At 41.4% G+C, this 22,431-nt stretch overlaps 1 protein-coding gene across 8 annotated transcripts in view; it reads right to left on the reverse strand.

Annotated features, from left to right (window-relative positions):
* Positions 1-22,431, reverse strand: part of SPPL2B (signal peptide peptidase like 2B) — a 140,134-nt gene that overhangs the window by 43,132 nt on the left and 74,571 nt on the right. For all 8 annotated transcript variants that reach the window (XM_073545150.1, XM_073545165.1, XM_073545157.1 and 5 more), the window contains exons 6-9: positions 14,710-14,855; positions 1,531-1,627; positions 1,267-1,383; positions 1,108-1,189 (exon numbers count right to left, since the gene is read on the reverse strand). In XM_073545150.1, the coding sequence (XP_073401251.1) occupies positions 1,108-1,189; positions 1,267-1,383; positions 1,531-1,627; positions 14,710-14,855 (442 nt within the window). The remainder of the gene's footprint in view (positions 1-1,107; positions 1,190-1,266; positions 1,384-1,530; positions 1,628-14,709; positions 14,856-22,431) is intronic.

Consider the following 22,431-nt stretch of genomic DNA (forward strand, 5'->3'; position numbering starts at 1 on the left):
TGTTAATAGGGTTTTCAGGTTCACGGCTATCTGAGCCAGGCACCTATCTAGCCATCACAAAGCCAGTGTTTATCAATCATCTCCACTGACTGTTGATTCCGTCCAAAATCATCATGATCGATGCGTCTTTTGTAATGACATTTAGGCTGTGTGCCCACATTGCGTTTAAGCGTTTTTGCCGCAAAAACGCTTAAAAAACTCATACTGAACGCACCCCATGCATTCTTATGGCATTCCGCACATGCTGTGCAGCATGCTCATTCTTTCTGCGGGATCGCTGCGATTCGGCAAAGAATTGCCGCGATTCCACACCCATAGGAATGCATGAGTTCCGCTTACTTCACGCATGTGGCTATGCCCACCATGCACAAAGTGAGCGTCTCATGTGCGGATGGTACCCACGGTGTGGAGGAGAGGAGACTGTCTTCCAGGCCCTGGGTACCATATCCCTGTAAAAAAAAAAAAGAATAAAAAGTAAAAAATCGGGTTATATTCACCTTCCGGCGTCCCACGCAGCCTTCCCAGGCCTCAGCGATGCTCGCGCTCCCAGTAATGCCTTGCGAGTACTTTGATGACGTCACGTCCCGCGATACTGTAGCGGTCCCTATTCCTCGCGAGACCGCTACAGTAACGTGAGACCTCGTCATGAATGGTCTCGCAAGGCATTACTGGGAACGGGAGCATCGCTGAGGCCTGGGAAGGCTGCGCGGGACGTCAGAAGGTGAGAATATCACGATTTTTTATTTTTTTAGTATTTTTAACATTCTATCCTTTACTATTGATGCCGCAAAGGCAGCCTCAATAGTAAAAAGTTGGTCACACTTGTCAAACACTATGTTTGACGAGTGTGACCAACCTGTAAATCACTTTCCAAGCGATGATTCAAATCGCTTGGAAAGTGCTTGAATTCCGCATGCGAAAATTGCGGGAAAAACGCGATAACCGCAAAAAAAATCGCGCAGAAAACGTACGAAAAAATGCACGTTTTCTGGGAAGGAGTCCTGTTTCAGGTGTCAGGTTTTAAACGCTACGTGGGCACATAGCCTTAGAATTCTTACATTGCTGCTTCATGCGAAGTTAACTTTTACATTTTATCCTGATACCCACCTTAAATGTTGGAAGGCGAATTGCCTTTAACATATAAAGACAAAAAGCTATTCCAAGAATATCCTGGAGTATCCAGGCCCATCTGAAAGATAGAAAACAGTATACTAAAAAGTGCATCATGGTGGTTTTCTAGCCTGTTGTGTGATCAGAACTACTTACTGGTCTTCATTCCTATAGACTCCCCATACCACACTGACAGCAATACAGAAGCTTGCTAGCAGAAGTTTCCAAATAGGCGGGCGATTATGGAAGTAGGGTAGATTATTTTCTGGCACCCTGAAAAGACGAATGAAACTTAAGAAATACAATTAGAGATAAAATCATTAATATTTGTTTGGATTTTCCATTGTTTTAGGAGTAAATATAATCCTCTCTTTATCGGACTTATGTAGATCTAGAAATAATTAATATTTGTGTGCTCACCTGCACTTCCCGTATGGAATTATGCGAACAAATGGAGAAAGGCAGCTGTATAGCCCTATTGATGCAGCCAAGCAGAATATTCCGATGATTATATAAACTGTGTGTAGAAGAAAACAAAACAATAGACATTGCAAATACTGTTCATATCTTTTATAGCTCAAATGCACCTATAATATACAGCTTTGTCAAAAATTAAGAGACCACTGCAAAAATTTCGGTTTGTCTGATTTTTCTCTTTATAGGTATATCGGAGTAAAATGTAAATTGCTCTTTTATTCTATAAACTACTGACATGTCTTCCAAGCACTAAATTTTGTATTTATTTTCAGAAAATGAGAGATGGTCAAAATAACAAAAAAAATGCAGTGCTTGCAGACCTCAAATAATGCTAAGAAAACAAGCTCAATCATTTAGAAACAATACTGTTTTACCTCAGGAAGAGTTCAGAAGTCAATATTTTGTGGAATAACCATGATTGTTAATCACAGCTTTCATGCGTCTTGGCATGCTTTCCACCAGTGTTTCACACTGCTTTTGGGTGACCTTATGCCACTCCTGGTACAAAATTTTAAGCAGTTCTTTGTGTGATGGCTTGTGACTTTCCATCTTCCTCTTGATTACATTCCAGAGGTTTTCAATGGGGTTCAGGTCTGGAGATTGGGCTGGCCATGACAGGGATTTGATGTGGTGGTCCTTCATCCACACATTGATTGACCTAGCTGTGTGGCATGGCGCATTGTCCTGCTGGAAAAAAACAGTCCACAGAGTTGGGGAACATTGCCTGAGCAGAAGGAATGAACTGTTTTTCCAGGATAATCTTGTATGCGGCTTGATTCATACGTCCTTCGCAAAGATTAACCTGCCCAATTCCAGCCTTGCCGAAGCATCTCCAGATCATCACCGATCTTCCTTTTCCAAACAATTTTATTAACATTTTATAACAGAGCATACATAAATGCAATATCATGAGGCATTTGGGTCGCCCTTCCAGGGCTGTGAATGGGTAGCCCTCCCAGGGCTGTGGGGTACTCGATACCGGGCCGGTCCTTCGGAGGGGAATGTCACAGCAGCGGTGACCCGGTCCGTGGCCCTGGGCGCCCATGTAAAAGGGATTAAGTGATGGAATAAAGTTTATGAGTGACGCCACCTGTGGTGTTCGGCAATGAAGATGTTAAGCCGACGCTGCATACAGATCTTCTGGGACAGATGGTGGGGTGCAGCAATGATGGTGTAGCCCTCCACAGGCAGGGCTGTAGTCCCAGGGCAGAGTAGATGAGAGGGTAGGTGTTGAGGAAGAGGGTGTATTTGGCACAGAGATGTAGCAGTTTGCAGGAGAGTTTGCAGGAAGAAGGCAAAAACACAACAGGGTGCAGTTTCTTTACCTTTACTTTGCTTGGCAAATGCAGTCCAGGGGCCAGATTGCAGATGGCACAGGAGTTGGCTAGCCTGAAAGCAACTTAGGAATCTCTCTAGGCAGATGGGTTGTGTAGTCTCCTTCCTAGCGCTTAGTTTTAGGTACTTGCAGTACTGTGTTACACTGAAGTTTCACATGCTTATTCTCTTTAGAATTCCCTCATATGGCAGACAGCTGTAGACTCTCTCTTCCGGCTCACACGTCGCTGTTGTGCCTCCGAGTCTTATGTGGGAATAGAGCATTTACAGCTTCCTATTCCTCCGGTTTCTGTGGCAGGACCATCAGTGTCCATACAGCCTTGGATACTGGGCTCCAGATCATGCGCTATAGCTGGGAATGAGCCTGAACTCTCTGCTCAATCCCCCAGCTCTTCTCCTCATGTCCACACATGTGGCCCTCCTCACACGAACTCCTAATTTTCCCTCTCTGGCCCCCAGAGAGCAGCTCTTCCCCCAGTTTTGGGTTCAGAGCTCCCTCTGCTGGCCTGGAGTGGGAGCTGTGTTGTGTGTTGTAGTTAACTGCCAGAGAGATCCTATATGGCTTCCAAGCATGACATCACACTCCCTAAGAGGAAGGCAATGCCACTCTGGCGACCATACTCATGGGGGTGCCACACATTCATGACACATGAAAGAAAAAATAAAAAACAACCAGACTATAAATAATAAGAACTCATGGAAACATTTCCAGCCAGCGAGACCATTTCTTTATAAAGGAAGGAAGACAGCCATTCAGCAACGACAATTTTTGCTCATATGACTTGTGTAAAGTCAGCTTTGCAATAATATCGAGTGAAGAGGGCACTCGAGTGGATTTCCAATAAAACGCAATTTCATTTTAGAAACCAAAAGTAAATGAATAACCAATTTCCTAATAGAAGGATTCAAACAACTTGCATCCAACGAGAGCAGGGCGAACTGAGGAGTCAGTGAAAAATCTGATTGATTTAAAATATGAGAAATGAGAGGAGATGTCGTCCAAAAAATGCCGAAGACGTGGACAAAACCAAAATAAATGGGAAAGGCTACCATGTTGCCCGCAATCACTCCAACAGAGAGGGGAGGTGGAAGGGTTGATAAAAGCTAGACAAGATGGTGAGTAATACCATCTCGATATGATTTTAAAGTAGGACTCATGGAGAGCCATACACATGGTAGCAGAATAGGTTAGAGACATGGTCAGTTCCCAAACATCTGGAGTAACAGAAAAATTCAAAACCGATTCCCATTTTTTCATATATGGGGATTTTATAAATACAGAATCGTTGTTGAACTACTAGCAGATATAACGAGTGGACCAAAAAATATTATGGCCTGAGTTGCATAAAATATTGACCGCTGGCTCCAATAGTGGAGGGCAACGAGTCACCAGTGGAGTCAAAAATTCTTTCAACATAGTAAAGTGAAGAAAAGCAGAGGAGGGAACCCCAAACCTATTCTTAAGAAGGGAAAATGATATAAATTTATGACCATCAAAGATGTCATTTAATCTAGAAATACCCCAGTCAGCCCAAGTAGAATGCAAATCGAATGAATAAACAGAGGCCAGAAAAGAGAGAGGAAGCCTCAACAGGAGTTGAATCCTAGAAAAACCACTCTTAAATTTAAAAAACTTCCTCCAAGCCACAATAGCAGCCATAAAAATCAGATGATCAGACTGAGATAAGTGCTTAGATGTCAATAGATTCAAAATAAGAGAACAAGGAGGGGAGTTTTTATTAAAATAAAATTCCAAGTCCGCCCATGAAGGTATATGGCCAGATGACCACCAACATAGACTTTGTTTAATAAGATTAGAGTAATAATAAGCTGAGATGTTAGGCAGTCCCATACCTCCACGTAACTTATGTTTGTATAACTGATTTGAAGCAATACGAGCCTTTTTATTTCCCCAAATAAATACATTAAGGCGTGTCTGCAGACTAGTTAAATAAGAAGTGGAAATAAGCAGGGGAAGGGATCTGAAAACAAAGGATTTTGGGAAGGAATATTGATTTGGCTACTAGACTTTTTCCCCACCAGGACAATTCTTTGCCGCGTAAAAATTAAGGTCTTTAGAAGTGGAGGCGATTAGGGAATCTAGATTAGTGGAAATCAGAGATCCAAGGTTTCTAGAAAACCGCAGACCTAAATAAACAATTTCCCTCTCCGCCCAACCCCAAGAAGAGACAGCCTTTATACTCCTGATTTGAGCATTGGTGAAACTGGAAAATTTTAGATTTGGACTCATTAATCTTAAAATAGGAAAAGGAGGAAATTTTTTGAAGAAGGGATTGTAAGTGTGGAATAGAGGAGCAAGGATTAGTGAGAGACAGGAGGAAATCATCAGCATATAGACTGATCTTAAATTCTTGACGATCTGTTCGAACCCCCTCTATGGAGGAATGATCTCTGATTAATTGGGCTAGCAGTTCTATTGCAAGGGAAAAAAGCAATGGGGAGAGAGGACAACCCTGACGGGTGCCATTAGAAATTGAAAATGGGGAGGAAAAGTGATTATTAATGTCAATTTTTGCTTGAGGGTCAGAATATAAAGCCATAATTTTGGTGATAAAATCTAAATTAAATCTAAATTATAATAGGGAGCATCTGAGAAAGGTCCAAATCAAACGATCAAACGCTTTTTCTGCATCTAATGAAATTAGAGCAGAAGGAAGTTTTTGGGGATTAATTAACTTTATAATATTTATCAGCCATCTAGTCCCTTCAATGGACTGCCGGTGTTTGATAAAGCCAATTTGGTCCATGGAAATTAATTTAGGCAGAATAAGATTAAGACGATTAGTATTGGGCTTGGAAATTAGTACAATTGTAGCATCTAAATTCTCTCTAGGGAAGGAACCAACAGACGCAGCGGCATTAAAAAGTTTAGATAGATGGGGGACTCAAGAATGTCACGGAAAGACTTATAATAATTGTTACTATAGCCATCGGGACCAGGGGCTTTATATGACTTTGGTGACACCATTAGTCAATTAATCTCTTCAGGAGTAAAAGGAGCAGATAAAAAATCTGAGTCCACAGAGTTGAGATTTGGAAGGTTAACCGAAGATAAAAAATTATTAATAGAGTCCGCATCTTGAGCGGGAAGAGAGGGATCAGACCTCAAATTATACAGTTGATTGAAATATTTCGCAAATTCATTTGCAATGTCCTGTGGGTGGGTGAGGGACAATCCCTTAGAAGAAGTAATTTTGTCAATGCGGTTACGTACTCTAAGCTTCTTTATTCGATTAAACATAAAACGGGTGGGTTTATTAAGGGACATATAATGATGAAATTTTGATTGCTTTACTGCTGAATCATAGAACGAAAAAATTGTGGCCCTTAATTCATTTTGAAGACGGGATAAATCAGCTAGAGATGTGGAGCTAGAGGAGGGATTTTTAGATAAGGACAATTCCAACTCTTTCTCCTTAATCAAAGCCTGTAAATTTTTAATTTTTTGACGGTTAAAACTTTTTATACGGGAGGATATACGAATAAGAGTGCCTCGTAGAACCGCCTTGTGAGCATTCCACTGGAGGAACAGTTTGGAAGGATCAAATATATTTTCTGAAAAATAAAAATTGAGAGATTTAGATATTTCCTCATGGTAAGTAGGATTTTTTAAAATAGAAGAATTACACTTCCACAACTGCTGATTATTAACAGAGTGCCCCTCAAACAACTGGGCAATAACAGGAGCATGATCTGAAATAGATTTATTTCCAACTGAAACTGAGGAAAATCTAGGTAGAGAAAATAAGTCTGACAAAATGAGGTCAATACGAGAGGCAGATAAATGAGAGTCAGAAAAAAAATGTATATTCCTTTGAGGTGGAATTGAGACAGTGAAAAACGTCAAAAAATTCATTAGTGAAAAGCCAATTATTTAAAAAGGGGAAATTTAGTCTAATTGAAGAAGCGGCATCAAGTGAATTATCGGGGACCAAATTAAAATCACCTAAGAATAAAAGAATGCCTCTCTTTAGCAGTTCAAGTTTTTTTTAGTAATTTATTCAAAAACCTAATTTGACCTTTAGTAGGAGCGTAGATATTGACAATGGTATAAATTTGGGAGTTTATAGAACAGACAAGGACATGAAAATGACCGTTCACATCAACCAATTCCTCCAGCAGTTCGAACGACAAGGAGTCCCTGACTAGGGTCATGACACCTGCATTTTTAGAGGGACCTGAGGCCTCAAAAACATGAAGGTAATTTTTTAGGGAAAACGTGGGATGATTATTAATTTTAAATTTAGTCTCCTGGAGGCACACGACATCTGCTGCAGATTTATTAATTTCTCTCTGAAAGGAAAAACGCCTATTTGGACTACTAAGCCCCTTAACGTTATACAGTCATATGTTAAAGTTTGGGCACCCCTATTAATGTTAACCTTTTTTCTTTATAACAATTTTGATTTTTGCAACAGCTATTTCAGTTTCATATATCTAATAACTGATGGACTCAGTTATATTTCTGGATTCAAATGAGGTTTATTGTACTAACAGAAAATGTGCAATCTGCATTTAAACAAAATTTGACCGGTGCAAAAGTATGGGCACCCTTGTCATTTTCTTGATTTGAACACTCCTAACTACTTTTTTCTGACTTCCTGAAGCACTAAATTGGTTTTGTAACCTCATTGAGCTTTGAACTTCATAGCCAGGTGTATCAAATCATGAGAAAAGGTATTTAAGGTGGCCACTTGCAAGTAGTTCTCCTGTTTGATTCTCCTATGAAGAGTGGCATCATGGGCTCCTCAAAACAACTCTCAAATGATCTGAAAACAAAGATTATTCAACATAGCCTTTCAGGGGAAGGATACAAAAAGTTGTCTCAGAGATTTAACCTGTCAGTTTCCACTGTGAGGAACATAGTAAGGAAATGGAAGAACACAGGTACAGTTCTTGTTAAGCCCAGAAGTGGCAGGCCAAGAAAAATATCAGAAAGGCAGAGAAGAAGAATGGTGAGAACAGTCAAGGACAATCCACAGACCACCTCCAAAGACCTGCAGCATCATCTTGGTGCAGATGGTGTCACTGTGCATCGGTCAACAATACAGCGCACTTTGTACAAGGAGAAGCTGTATGGGAGAGTGATGCGAAAGAAGCCGTTTCTGCAAGCACGCCACAAAGTCGCCTGAGGTATGCAAAAGCACATTTGGACAAGCCAATTACATTTTGGAAGAAGGTCCTGTGGACTGATGAAACAAAGATTGAGTTGTTTGGTCATACAAAAGGCGTTATACATGGAGGCTAAAAAACACAGCATTCCAAGAAAAACACTTGCTACCCACAGTAAAATTTGTTGGAGGTTCCATCATGCTTTGGGGCTGTGTGGCCAATGCCGGTACTGGGAATCTTGTTAAAGTTGAGGGTCGCATGGATTCAACTCAGTATCAGCAGATTCTTGACAATAATGTGCAAGAATCAGTGACGAAGTTGAAGTTACGCAGGGGATGGATATTTCAGCAAGACAATAATCCAAAACACCTCTCCAAATCTACTCAGGCATTCATGCAGAGGAACAATTACAATGTTCAGGAATGGCCATCCCAGTCCCCAGACCTGAATATCATTGAACATCTGTGGGATGATTTGAAGCGGGCTGTCCATGCTCGGCGACCATCAAACTTAACTGAACTGGAATTGTTTTGTAAACAGGAATGGTCACAAATACCTTCATCCAGGATCCAGGAACTCATTAATAGCTACAGGAAGCGACTAGAGGCTGCTACTTTTGCAAAAGGAGAATCTACGAAATATTAATGTCACTTTTATGTTGAGATGCCCATACTTTTGCACCGGTCAAATTTTGCTAAAATGCAGATTGCACATTTTCTGTTAGTACAATAAACCTCATTTGAATCCAGAAATATAACTGAGTCCATCAGTTATTAGATTTATGAAACTGAAATAGCTGTTGCAAAAACCAAAATTGTTATAAAGGAAAAAGGTTAACATTAATAGGGGTGCTCAAACTTTAACATATGACTGTAAGTAACTAATGTAAGTACCATAAAAAAGAGAAAGAAAAATTGGCGTTAAAAAACAATCACCGGCTGGAAAATGTCAAAAAAGAAAACACTACAAACTAAATAACCAAAGAATAAGTACAAGCTTAAAATTGTACAGTGTTAGAACCCTGAGAGGGAACCCACAGAAAATGGTTCTCCTCCTTGCGCCGGGGGAAAAGTCAGTGCAGCGCAAGGCTAAGGAAACCCTCGTTAACACCTATATCAAATAGACCAGGGGTGGGGAACCTCAGGCCCCAGGGCCATTTACGGCCCTCGATGACCTTTTATCCGGCCCCCGAGCAGATTCTCAGGGACTGCATTCTTGGGCAGGGAGCTGTATTTTGATTGCCACAAGCTCATTAATTTTTTCTTGCTCTGTCAGCACACACGCAGTGTTCACTACTGAACATTGAAGGGCATGAAATGAAAGATTAAGTCATGAAACCAGTGCCAGAGTCACGATGTACTTTGTGGGCGGAGTTTGTACGGCCCCCGCAAGATGGTATAAATATCCAAATGGCCCTTGGCAGAAAAAAGATTCCCCACCCCTGAAATAGACAAATATACAAGCTAAGCACAATATTAAATCATATAATATCAGATAACCCATAGACACATATTACAATAGGCTCAGGTGACATGTTCTGGACCAGCATAAGAAATTATAGGAACAGAGGACAGGACACCCTGAGATTTCAGAAATTGGAACCCCTCTTCAGGTGAAAGAAAAGTTGCATTTTTCCCTTTGTGATTAAAAATGAGGCGTAGAGGAAAGCCCCACTTATAAGGAAGGCCTTGCTCCCTCAAGACGGAGGTCAGTGATTAAAAGTGTTTCTGACCTTCTATAGTTGCTTTAGATAGATCAGTAAACAACTTAAGATGGTGATATGGTTCCGGGAAGCCTCCCTTAATTATGAACAAATTCTGAATTTTCTCTTATGTGGTAGAAATGAATTTTCATAATTACGTCTCTGGGTAGGTCTTTAGGGATGGAAGGAGGCTTGGGAAGACGATGGATACGATCAATGATAAGATCCGTATCCAAAAGATTGTGAATCATCCTCCTAAAAATCCCCTTAACATAGTCAGGAAGCTTGATGGGCGAAATATCTTCCGATATACCCCTGATTTTAATATTGTTGCGGCGGGAGCGGTCCTCCAGATCCGCCAATTTAAGTCGCAACTGGCGTATCTGAGATTTGGACTCCGAGTGGTGTTTTAGAGATAACGTTTGTGATTTTTCCAATTCCCCCAACCTAGTCTCATGGTTATCCAACCAGGCAGCAAAGTGCTCAAGAGTGTCCTGGAAAAGCTTTGTTTGGTTAGCCATGTCGATACACATCCTGGCACTGAGTTTTTCAAATAATGTGTTCATATATGCCTCAAGGGATGTAGCGCCAGGGAAGGCCCCAGACAACTCCTCAGGCCTTCGGCCTAGATTTTTTCGGAGTAGGGTTGGGGGAAGAGGAACTATAATCCTCTCCTGAGGAATTGGCACTAGAAGACCGTGTACTCCCCCCACCCCAGGGACCCTTCCTCTTTGAAGAGGAAGAAAGATCCATGATCTCAGAGTTGGTAGAGGACTGTGAGCGGTCCCTGTTAATAGGAGAACGAGACTTAGGCGGACTCAATTGATTAACCGCGTCCCTGGAAGTACCACGAGAAGACTTGGGTTCTTTATTTTGCTTTTGTGATCTAGAGACACCTGTAGTTTTAACCATGGGCAATTTTGAGTTGAATTGACTCATTTTGCCAAGTGACATAACCAAGAACTGGAAAAAGTAAAATAGTAACTTTATATGTATGAGTTAAAGTAACCCGGTAAATATAAGTTTACATATATCGAAAGAATAGCCATTAGTTATATATTAAATACAACTATAATTAACCAACAATGTTAACTAATTTAATGTCAGCAGGGTAGTGTGAGTCTGAGGCGACCCTCAAGGCACCACCTCCACCCAACGTCTGTTTTTTACTGAAAATTTCAATGTATGTTATTATTTTTATGTATTTTTAATATTTTATTAATTATTCTCTCTTTTTATTTAATTTATTTATCAATTTATTTTTTATTTATTTATTTTACCCTTTTTTCTTATATATGTATACCATATATATTATCCAGGATTAGCTAGGAGGAGCGCAGGAGGAAACAGCAACCTATAACAGGGGATTCCAGGGCGGCGGTGTGCTCAATGAACACTATATATGTAGTGCAATTCCACCAAAAAATGGCCGCCACCTGTAGAGGGGACACCAGTACCACCAACAAAATGGCCGCCACCAGGAGCGGCGACAGTAGTACTTCACAGCCTTCAGAAAGGCTGCAATCAGTGGCGATGTCACAGAGGGAGGCGGAGAATCCTGGGTAGCAGGGAGACACAGAGATCTGAGCCTGTCACAGCCAGATACCGCAATCCAGTGCAGCTGGGGATCCTCACCCCATCCAGAAGATGGCCCCGGTCCAACAATGATGTCACAGGAGGAGGAGAAGTCGGACAACTTCTAGGGGAATGCGCCCCGGGAGACAAGTTCAAAAGAGGTCCAAAACCCCCCCGGGTCATCAGGGGTAACTCCATAAATGGGGATAGATGAAGTTTCATTTAATTTTGAGCTCAGGAAAAAGACCGCATATATCGGTGACGTCACTGGGAGGGAGGGAGGCAGCACCTGCAGCAGTCCCAATCCAAATCTTCACCTGCGATGTGCCCAGGCAAAATAAAGTTAAAAGGGGGCACAAACCCCCTGGTTAAACAGGGGCAGACCTATAGAAGGTCATGGGGGGGTTCCAATGTATTTTGTGACGCCACCCGAATAGCCAGTGACGTCACTGGCAGAGGAGGAGGATCCGCAGCGCAGCAGAGCCCAGGGGTCTGTGGGGGGAACTTCCACAGCAGTGTGTCCAATCAAAGCACACACAAAAGAGATCCCCAACCCCCCGGTCCACAAAGGGCAGCCCCAAAATAAGAGTTAAAACCAGTCTAGTTCAAATTTGATCACAGGAAAAAAAAAAAACGCTTATAGCGGTGACGTCACTGAGAGGGAGGGAGATGGCGCCTGCAGCGGTCTCCATCCAAGTCTTCACCTGCGATGTGCCCAGGCTAAACAAAATTAAAAGGGGGCGAAAACCCCCCCGTTTGGGTAGGGGCACACACAGAAGGTCCCAGATGGTGTTTTGATATGTTTTATGATACCCACCGATTAGCGGTGATGTCACTGGAAGGCAGAAGATGGCGCCCAGAGAAATATCCGACAGGATCTTCACCCCCGCTGTGCCAGGGTATAACACAGTCAAAAGGGGGCTAAAACTGCCTGGTTGAACAGGGGTACAATCCAGAGAGGGTCCAAGAGGAAATCTTCCAATAAATTGGCGCAATATCAAAATAACGAAAATGTCACTGAAAATTGATAAAAGCTCCAAAAGTCAAAAGAATTGTGGGAAAATGAATATAAATCCACACCAATGTGATGAAAGGTGAAAAATAAAATATTTATAAAGAAAAAAAGAGGCAGTCTTTGAGTCTTTTTTACCTCAGACAGGATCTCTCACAGTGACACAGCATCAACCGACGCCATTTTAGCAGGCCGCAGTCTTCGCCACAGGATAAAATGTCCTAGGTATGTCCGATTTTGACAGGAAACATCTTAAAACGTGCCAACTTGCTGAATAAAAGTATGAATGAGAGCGAAAATTTAGAAATATAGGAGTACATCACCTGCGCCTAGGCCACGCCCCATCACCGATCTTCCACCAAATTTCACAGTGGGTGCAAGACACTGTGGCTTGTACGCCTCTCCAGGTCTCCGTCTCACCATAAGACGACCAGGTGTTGGGCAAAGCTGAAAGTTAGACTCATCAGAGATTACCTTACTCCAGGCCTCTATGGTTCAATTCTTATGGTCTTTGGCAAACTTCAGACAGGCTCTCCTTGGCTTCTCATTCAAAGGTGTTTTTTTTTTTCAAGCTTTACATGACTAAAAGTCCTGCCTCTATAAGCCTGTGGCAAAATGTTCTTGCCGTGCACTTCACCCCAGCTGCCATTTGCCATTCCTTTGTTGGTCACTTGATGTCATCCTGCAGTTGCTGAATGACATTTGAATAAGTTGACAGTCATCCCGGTCAGTGGACAGTCGTTTTCGCCCTCTGCCGGTCTGTAGCTTTGTTGTCCCCAATGTCTGCTGCTTGACCTTGTTGTAATGGACTGCCGTCTTAGAAGTTTTAAGGATGGAGGCAACATGACGTTTACTGTATCCCTCGGCTAGTAAAGCCAAAATTGAGCTTTCTTTCTTTCCTCACTAAAGACTTTTCTTTTCAGCTCCTTTGGCATAGTTAAAAGTTATTTTTTCATTCCTATTACTTTTAGGATATTACTAGCACTTGCCATCCAGCTTGTCCTATTGCAAGAGGATTATGACCCCGCACAGCAGGGTTTTTTTAATACTTTCCTTCGTTAAATAAGACTTGGTTCGGTGATCACCTAATCAGACGCACATTAAGTAGAGTGAGGTGTACTCTGGTTGGAATTCAACTGACACTGGAATGGAATATGGCTGTCGGACATGTAGAGAAGCTGTTTTTTTTTTTTTAATACAAACTGTGCAGTGGTCTCTTAATTTTCGCTAGAGCTGTGTGTATGCATGTGTGTGTATATATATATATATATATATATATATATATATATATATATCTATGAAAAAAAATGTTCAATTGAAAATATTCTTCTGCTTTCTGCCTATAGTTCTTAGCTGTAGGAAAGGAGGAAGACATTAAAACTTCCTGATTATTGGGGGGAATCCCACTGATCCTGAGAAGTCTAGGGGGCAACTGTATACTCAAGGAAAAGTAGCTACCTCTTCAGGTCACAAAAAAAAAAAAAGATTTGTAAAGTTTCTGAGAAGGGTTGAAATTTAGCAGCAAAATTAATTTTTTCAACAAATAAAATAAGACTAACAAATTATGCTCGTATAAAGGCAGCATATGTAGTAAATGTAATTTATTAACTACTTTGTGTGTTATGATTGTCTGGTTTAACCCGTTCTTGACATGGAGATGTTCCGATTTTTAATTTGCTGTCCTCTTGGGGAATTTGAACCTGCGATCGCTTGATCACTTATGCTATGCACTGCAATACTATGGCATTGCAGTATAGTGGTAAAATCACATCTCCTATAAACAATAGCCACATGCTAGACTTCATAAGAGCACCTTAATGGCAGGCACAGGCCATGGCAGCCAATAGACACCCACGATCATATGGTAGGGAACCGATGGGCATGTGGAATGAAGCGCTCCCTCAGGCTAGTCATTGTAAATGCAATTGTAGGAGATTTACAATGGCATTTAAGAAGTTAACAGCAGTAGGTAAAACTAAGCTCGGCCTGCTTCCATTAAAGGCGGATCCTGAGCTTGACTCAAAAAAGGAACCCATTATTGCATGTGCCAGTATGTCCAGTGTCGGGAAGATGTTAAAAGTAATAGAATTCAAAGTTTGAAAACTGGTAAATTTTTCTAAGTTTCCATTACTTACTATTCATAAAAAACCCACCATATCAACCTAACTATACCAGTTATAAAGTACAATGTGTCAGGAAAAAAAATCTAAGAATCACTATGTAGAAGAATTATAGAGTTATTACCTAATACAGTGACACTTCAAACTTGAAAAATGGGGCTCTGTCATTTAGGATAAAATTAACTCTGTTACTAACAGGTTCAAAAACACCATCAATGACTTGTGTGTGGATACCATTATCTTACCTAAACGGTCGTAAAAGTTAAACAGAAGGACCAACATAGAGCAGCACATAACGACAAAAACACAGATCATTATGGGAGTGACATCCACCGTTTCATCATCATGTTTCTTATCTGCTCCATCATCCCTCTTGTGTTTCATATAGCTCCTGAAAAAGACACCCCAATCTTTAATTGGCATCAGACAAGTACGGTAGATTCAACTATATCAATGCAACTATCTGGTTTTAAGCCACAAATCTGAAGTACCTCCATGTGACTGCAGACTTGTGAATCTTTACATCACACACTGCAAGCTGTGAGGATTCTCCAGTGCTGGGAATAGGCGGTCATATGCCCAAAAGTACGCAATTTGCATACTTCCAACAACACTGTATCCGGCCTTGTTCAATACATTTGTATTGATAGAGGCTACGACATCTAGTCAGCACATGACCGCATGTACGCAAATCACATACTTGTGAGAATTCACAATTCTGCAGTCACGTAGAGTGCCTGTAGACTTGGACCTCAAGACAGAACAACTCCTTTAAATATTCGAATTAGATTCATTATTCATGTTCAAAACAAAACTAAGTGCCTGGCAAAAGTCAGTAAGAACAACCTCCAAATTATAAATATGGGCATGCAGGTTTTTAAAGGGAAAGAATCACTTTTTTTAAAAATTAAAACTGGAAACTAATACATTTCTTTTCAGCTTTTTTACATTTTCTGATTGTAGATCCTTTGACACCTTTATATCTTCTGTTGCTGCATTCCCGATAAATTAACATTTTAGTTTATATACTAATCATGCATTGAATGATCTCTCATGCCTAGAGCAGCTAAGGAGCCTATGAGTCCTGAGGTTACTTTACAACCTAGCACCAGCCTCTATATCTTGATTGATAGCTCCCTGTCGGTGATGTCAGGCATGGAAATCAGACAGTGAGCTATCAAACTATACAGGCTTGTGCTAGGTGGGGAAATACTGGTGATCTCTGCCTTTCACGTGTCAGTGAGTCCGGTACGGGTTGCGACAGTGTTTACATGTGCTGGAGACACTTACACTTGTAGACCCATTTAAGTGAATGGCTCTGTGCCTATGTCCATGTGTTTCCACAGACCATGTGTCTGTGGGAAAAATACGCTGACATGTCCTTTTTTTAACAGCAGCACAGGCCAAAAAACATCCCACACAGGTGCACACTGACATCTGTTTGTCATCAGTGTGACACATACCGGCGCCTGGGAAGGAGCGGTAAAGTTCACACTATTCACCGACGCAGAGTGCAATCAGCACTAGCGGGGGAGAATGTCGAGAGCTGTATTCAACTGATAATAGTGAGAGCAGGCGGCAGCTGATGGGACTACTACTCCCATCAGCCTACACCTGCTGCCGCTAATAACCGTGAACCGTGAGAGCAGGCGGTGGCTGATGGGAGTATTCCTCAGCTGCCACCTGCACTATAAATAAATTAAAAAAAAGGCATGGGTTCCATGGGAACAGAGCGAGTGGAAAGCACCAGGCAAAGCGCCAGAAGTGGTGCATCTAATAGATGTTCCTTTTCTGGGAGGCTACGGGCTGCTATGTTTAGGCTGGGGGGGGATGGCAAAGACAATGGCCCCTTACCAGCCTGAGAACACTAGTCTCCAGCTGTCTGCTTTAGCAAGGCTGGTTGTCAAAAATGGGGGGACCCCACACTGTTTTTTTTAATTATTTCTTAAAATAATTAAAAAAAAAAAAACGCATGGGAACTCCTTTATTCTTGATAACCAGCCTTGCTAACGCTGACAGCTGAAGGTATGTGCACATGATCAGGAATTGCTTAGTGTTTGTTCAGGATTTGACGCAGATGAAATTTGCACCAAATCTGCATCTGAGGTCACTGGCAGGTCACCTACGTTTTTGATGTGTTTTTTCATTGCATGCGTTTTTGTCACTTGAAATAAAGCTAATTGAAAGTTGGCTTCTGGGAAGGAAAAAAAAGTGATTTCCTGTTTGCAGATACAGTGCATTGCAAAAGTATTCAGCCCCCTGGAACTTTTCAACCTTTTCCCACATATCATGCTTCAAACATAAAGATAATAACAATAATCTTTATTTATATAGCGCCAACATATTCCGCAGCGCTTTACAGTTTAACAGTTTTAAAACACAAGTCATAAGTAACAACATTAACAATACAATAATTAAAGCAAAATAAGAAGATGACCCTGCTCGTGAGAGCTTACAATCTACAATATACCAAATGTAAATTTTTGGTGAAGAATCAACAACAAGTGAGACACAATTGTGACGTTGAACGAAATTCAAAAACCAGGGGAAGAGTCCTGAGGAGATAATTTGCATATTCCCAGTGCCTTCTGGGATAAGTGAAGAGTCTACGCGAGCTCAATGATCACCGGATTTTGGCCGTTGCAGCTGAAAAGAGGAAATCGGTAAACCGCACGCCAAATTTTGACTCATTTTTCATTGCTTTGAAATCTCTTTAACAACAACAATATGGAAGAGGCCAGGAGCCATTTGGTGAGCTGCATTTCTTGCTACATGTTCACAGACTTACCAGTGGAAAAGCTAAACTTCACATGCCACAAATGCAAGCTTGTGTCCCTGTTGGAGGAAAAGTTGCAAAATCTCGAAGAGAGGTTGGCTACGTTGAAGATCATTAAGGAAGGTGAAGAGTTCTTAGACAGAGCAGGATTATCTCTATGTTACAGAAAGAGAAGAAATTCGAAGTGCACCTGAAGAAACAGAGGAATGGAAACATGTGACCCAGAGAAGCAAGAGGATTGGGAGGCAGTCAGCACCCATACTGCTCAGGAACCAGTACCAGGCTCTTACACAGGAGAATGATGAAGAAATATATCAAGATAAGACTTTGCCCACAAACAGCAACCTTGTATGCCCTCAGAGTCGTCCTGGATGGAGAAAGAAAAATGTTGTGAAGAAGAAACGGAGAGTGGTGGTCATGGGGGATTCCCTGTTGAGAGGAACAGAGGCCGCTATCTGCAGACTGGATATAACTTCAAGAGAAATGTGCTGTCTTCCAGGTGCAAAAATTAAAGATGTGTCTGACAGGATATCAGGACTCTCCAGACCTACAGATGACCACCCATTCCTGCTAATACATGTGGGGACAAATGACACCCCGAGAAACGACCTGGAAACTATCTGCAGTGACTTTGAAAACTTAGGTACGAAAGTGAAAGAACTGGGAGCACAAGTGGTCTTCTCTTCCATCCTCCCAGTGGATGGCCATGGAACAAGGAGGTGGAATAAGATTCTGCAGGTGAACAACTGGCTACGTCGATGGTGCCGTCAGCAAGGATTTGGATTCTGGATCACGGAGTGAATTACCTTTACAATGGACTACTTGCTAGAGATGGGGTGCACCTTACGAAGACTGGAAAACATGTATTTGGAAGTCGCCTTGCTACACTCATCAGGAGAGCTTTAAACTAGAACAACATGGGAAGGGAAGCAAAATACCAGAAAAAGCCATACACCTGACAAATGCTATTGAGAACTCTGCTATTAGAAGTGGAAAGGAAGAAGAAAGACAAAAGAATCTAAATAATAAAAATATTGGAGAAAGAGAAACCAATCACAAACTAAAATGTTTCTATACTAATGCACAAGGCATGGGCAACAAACAAGGAGAATTGGAACTACTAACGCAGGAAAAGAAATATGATGTCATTGGAATCACTGAAACTTGGTGGGACAATACACGATTGGAATACAAGGCTAGAAGGATACAACTTATTTGCAAGAAACAGACTTGATAAACGAGGAGGAGGTGTCGCATTGTATGTTAGAAACACGTATATCTGCACAGAGATTGAAGCTTCAGAGACTGGGAGTTCTGTGGAAACTGTTTGGGTAAGAATACAAGGACAGAACAATGGAAAGGACACCATTGTAGGCATTTACTACAGGCCGCCTGTGCAAGATGAAGATATGGATGAACTCTTTATGCATCAAATGGCCGAGTTCTCCAAAAAATATGACATAGTTGTCATGGGAGATTTCAACTATCCAGACATTTGTTGGGAATCTCTCTCAGGCAAAACTAACAGGTCAAGGAAATTCTTATCCTCTCTTGCTGACAACTTTATCTTCTAAAAGGTAGGGGAGAAAACAAGGGGATCTGCTACCTTGGATCTAATCCTTATAAACAGGGAGGAAATGGTTGAGGAGGTAAAAGTGGCTGGGACCCTTGGAGGTAGCGACCATGCTATTTTACAATTTTGGATAACTAGAGGAGAAAGACCTGTGAAGACTCATACGTCAAGGTTAGATTTCAGAAAGGCAGATTTTAAGGGATTCAGAAAGAGAATTGGAGGGATCCAATGGCTGGATATCCTTAAGGACAAAAATGTCCAGGAAGGATGGGAAATCTTGAAAAATGAAATTCTCAAAGCACAATCGTTAACAATTCCGAAAAGAGGGAAGAATAGGAAGCATTTAAGTAAACCAGGATGGATGAACACAGAACTTACACACATGCTAAAAAGGAAGAAAGAAATGTTTATAAAATGGAAAGAGGGAGGCATATCTAAAGAAGAATATAATGCTGTCTGCAGAACCTGCAGGGCACGAATCAGATTATCTAAAGCTGACAATGAATTGAGGCTTGCGAGACGTCAAAAGCAATAATAAAGGATTTGGGGGATATGTCAAAAGTAAAAGAAAAGTCAAAGATGCTATAGGATTTCTACAGGATGAAAATGATGAAATGGTAAGACAGGATGTTGAGAAGGCTGAACTTTTAAATTCCTATTTTGCATCTGTTTTCTCTCAGAAAGGAAATGTAACATCAACTATTCTTCACTGTCCTATTAAGGGAATAGAAGAATCCAGGATAACTATAAACAGAAATATAGTGAGAAAACACTTAGCTAACCTAAATTAATTCAAGTCTCCAGGTCCAGATGAATTACACCCCAGAGTACTGAAGGAGATAGCAGAAGAAATTTTTGAACCGCTCTCCATAATCTTTGAAAATTCGTGGAGAACAGGAGAAATCCCAGAAGACTGGAGAAGAGGAAATGTTGTTCATATCTTCAAAAAGGGGAAGAAGGTGGACCCAGGCAACTATAGGCCGGTGAGTCTAACTTCTATACCAGGAAAGATCTTTGAACAAATTATTAAACAACATGTATGTCAGTACCTGGATAAGAATGAAGTGATTAAACAGAGTCAGCATGGGTTTGTAACTAATAAGTCATGTCAGACTAACTTAATTTCCTTCTATGACAGAATCACTGATTGGGTGGATCAGGGAAATGCTGTAGATATAGTATATCTTGACTTCAACATAGCATTTGACAAAGTATCTCACACAATCCTTATTGAAAAATTGGCTAAGTATGGAATGGACAAAGCAACCGTTAGGTGGATTCATAACTGGCTTAGTGATCAGACCCAAAGAGTGGTCGTAAATGGCTGCACATCCAGTTGGAAGAATGTCTCAAGTGGGGTACCACAGGGCTCTGTCCTGGGCCCTGTATTGTTCAACATCTTTAGCAATGATTTAGATGAAGGAATTGAGGGTAAACTGATTAAATTTGCTGATGACACAAAGCTGGGAGGGATAGCTAATACTAGAGAAGAGAGAGAGAAGATTCAAAAAGAAACTGGAGCAGTGGGTAGCAACTAACAGAATGGTTTTTAACAGGGAAAAATGCAAAGTACTACATCTGGGCAATAAAAATGAAAAAAGCATATACAGAATGGGAGGAATAGGGCTAAGCAACAGCACATGTGAAAAAGACTTGGGTATACTAATAGATCACAGACTGAATATGAGTCAACAGTGTGATGCAGCAGCAAAAAAGGCAAATGCAATTCTAGGATAACAGAAGCATTCAGTCTAGAAGTGTAAATTAGTGGCCCTTTTAGAAGAAAAGGTGCGTGGTCTGGAAAAAAGATTTGCAACTTTGAAACTCAAAGAAAATGAAGACTTCCTAGACAGAACAGAAGCATCTCTACTGGTCACAGAAGGTGAAGAAAGTGTCAGAGAACCTCCAAAAGCAGACGAGTGGAAGCATGTGACCAAAAGAAGCAAGAAGACCATAGAGACATCACCAACCACACAACTGACAAGCCAATACCAAGGCCTTGCGGAGGACGACGATGATACACCTAAGGATGAGGCACTACCAGCAAGCATAGAAGAAAAGGGCACACAGCAACGCCCAGAAGTGACAACAAAAAGTACAGCCAAAAAGCGAAGAAGAGTGGTAGTGGTGGGAGACTCACTACTAAGAGGCACAGAAGCAGCCATCTGCAGACCTGATATAACCGCAAGAGAAGTATGCTGTCTCCCAGGTGCGAAGATCAAGGATGTGACCAATAGGATACCAGAGCTCATCAGTTCCAAGGACGTCCACCCATTTCTTTTGATACATGTTGGCACCAATGACACGGCAAGGAAGGACCTACCGACAATCTGCAAGGACTTTGAAGAGTTGGGGAAGAAAGTAAAGGAACTGGATGCACAGGTAATTTTTTCTTCTATCCTTCCAGTAGACTGGCATGGCACCAGGAGATGGAACAGGATCCTTGATGCGAACAACAGGCTAAGACGATGGTGCAGACAACAAGGATTCGGATTCCTGGACCACGGTGTGAATTACATACCTTTTTTATATCGGTTCAGATGTATGTAAACTGCCACGGTCCGGTCCGATGGGCGGGGCTTATTCACCTGCTCTCCCCTCCCTGTCTTGCTCTACGCATTTCTTCTTGGCATACACCCACGAGTACTAAGAGAACTAAGTAATGTAATAGACAAACCTTTATTTCTCATATTTAGAGACACTATAGCGACGGGGTCTATTCCACAGGACTGGCGCATAGCAAATGTGGTACCAATATTCAAAAAGGGCTCTAAAAGTGAACCTGGAAATTATAGGCCAGTAAGCCTAACCTCTATTGTTGGTAAAATATTTGAAGGGTTTCTGAGGGATGTTATTCTGGATTATCTCAATGAGAATAACTGTTTAACACCATATCAGCATGGGTTTATGAGGAATCGCTCCTGTCAAACCAATCTAATCAGTTTTTATGAAGAGGTAAGCTATAGACTGGACCAAGGTGACTCATTGGATGTGGTATATCTTGATTTTTCCAAAGCGTTTGATACCGTGCCACACAAGAGGTTGGTACACAAAATGAGAATGCTGGGTATGGGGGAAAATGTGTGTAAATGGGTAAGTAACTGGCTTAGTGATAGAAAGCAGAGGGTGGTTATAAATGGTATATTCTCTATCTGGGTCGCTGTGACCAGTGGGGTACTGCAGGGGTCGGTGTTGGGACCTATTCTCTTCAACATATTTATTAACGATCTGGTAGAAGGTTTGCACAGTAAAATATTGATATTTGCAGATGATACAAAACTATGTAAAGCAGTCAATACAAGAGAAGATAGTATTCTGCTACAGATGGTTCTGGATAAGTTGGGAACTTGGGCCAAAAGGTGGCAGATGCAGTTTAACAATGATAAATGTAAGGTTATACACATGGGAAGAAGGAATCAATATTACCATTACACACTGAACGGTAAACCACTGGGTAAATCTGACATGGAGAAGGACTTGGGGATCCTAGTTAATGGTAAACTTACCTGGAGCAGCCCGTGCCAGGCAGCGGCTGCCAAGGTAAACAGGATCATGGGGTGCATTAAAAGAGGTCTGGATACACATGATGAGAGCATTATACTGCCTCTGTACAAATCT

Source organism: Dendrobates tinctorius, unplaced genomic scaffold (genome assembly GCF_039654945.1).
Source record: "Dendrobates tinctorius isolate UK_male_01 unplaced genomic scaffold, ASM3965494v1 ptg000011l, whole genome shotgun sequence".
Classification (NCBI taxonomy): Eukaryota; Metazoa; Chordata; class Amphibia; order Anura; family Dendrobatidae; genus Dendrobates; species Dendrobates tinctorius.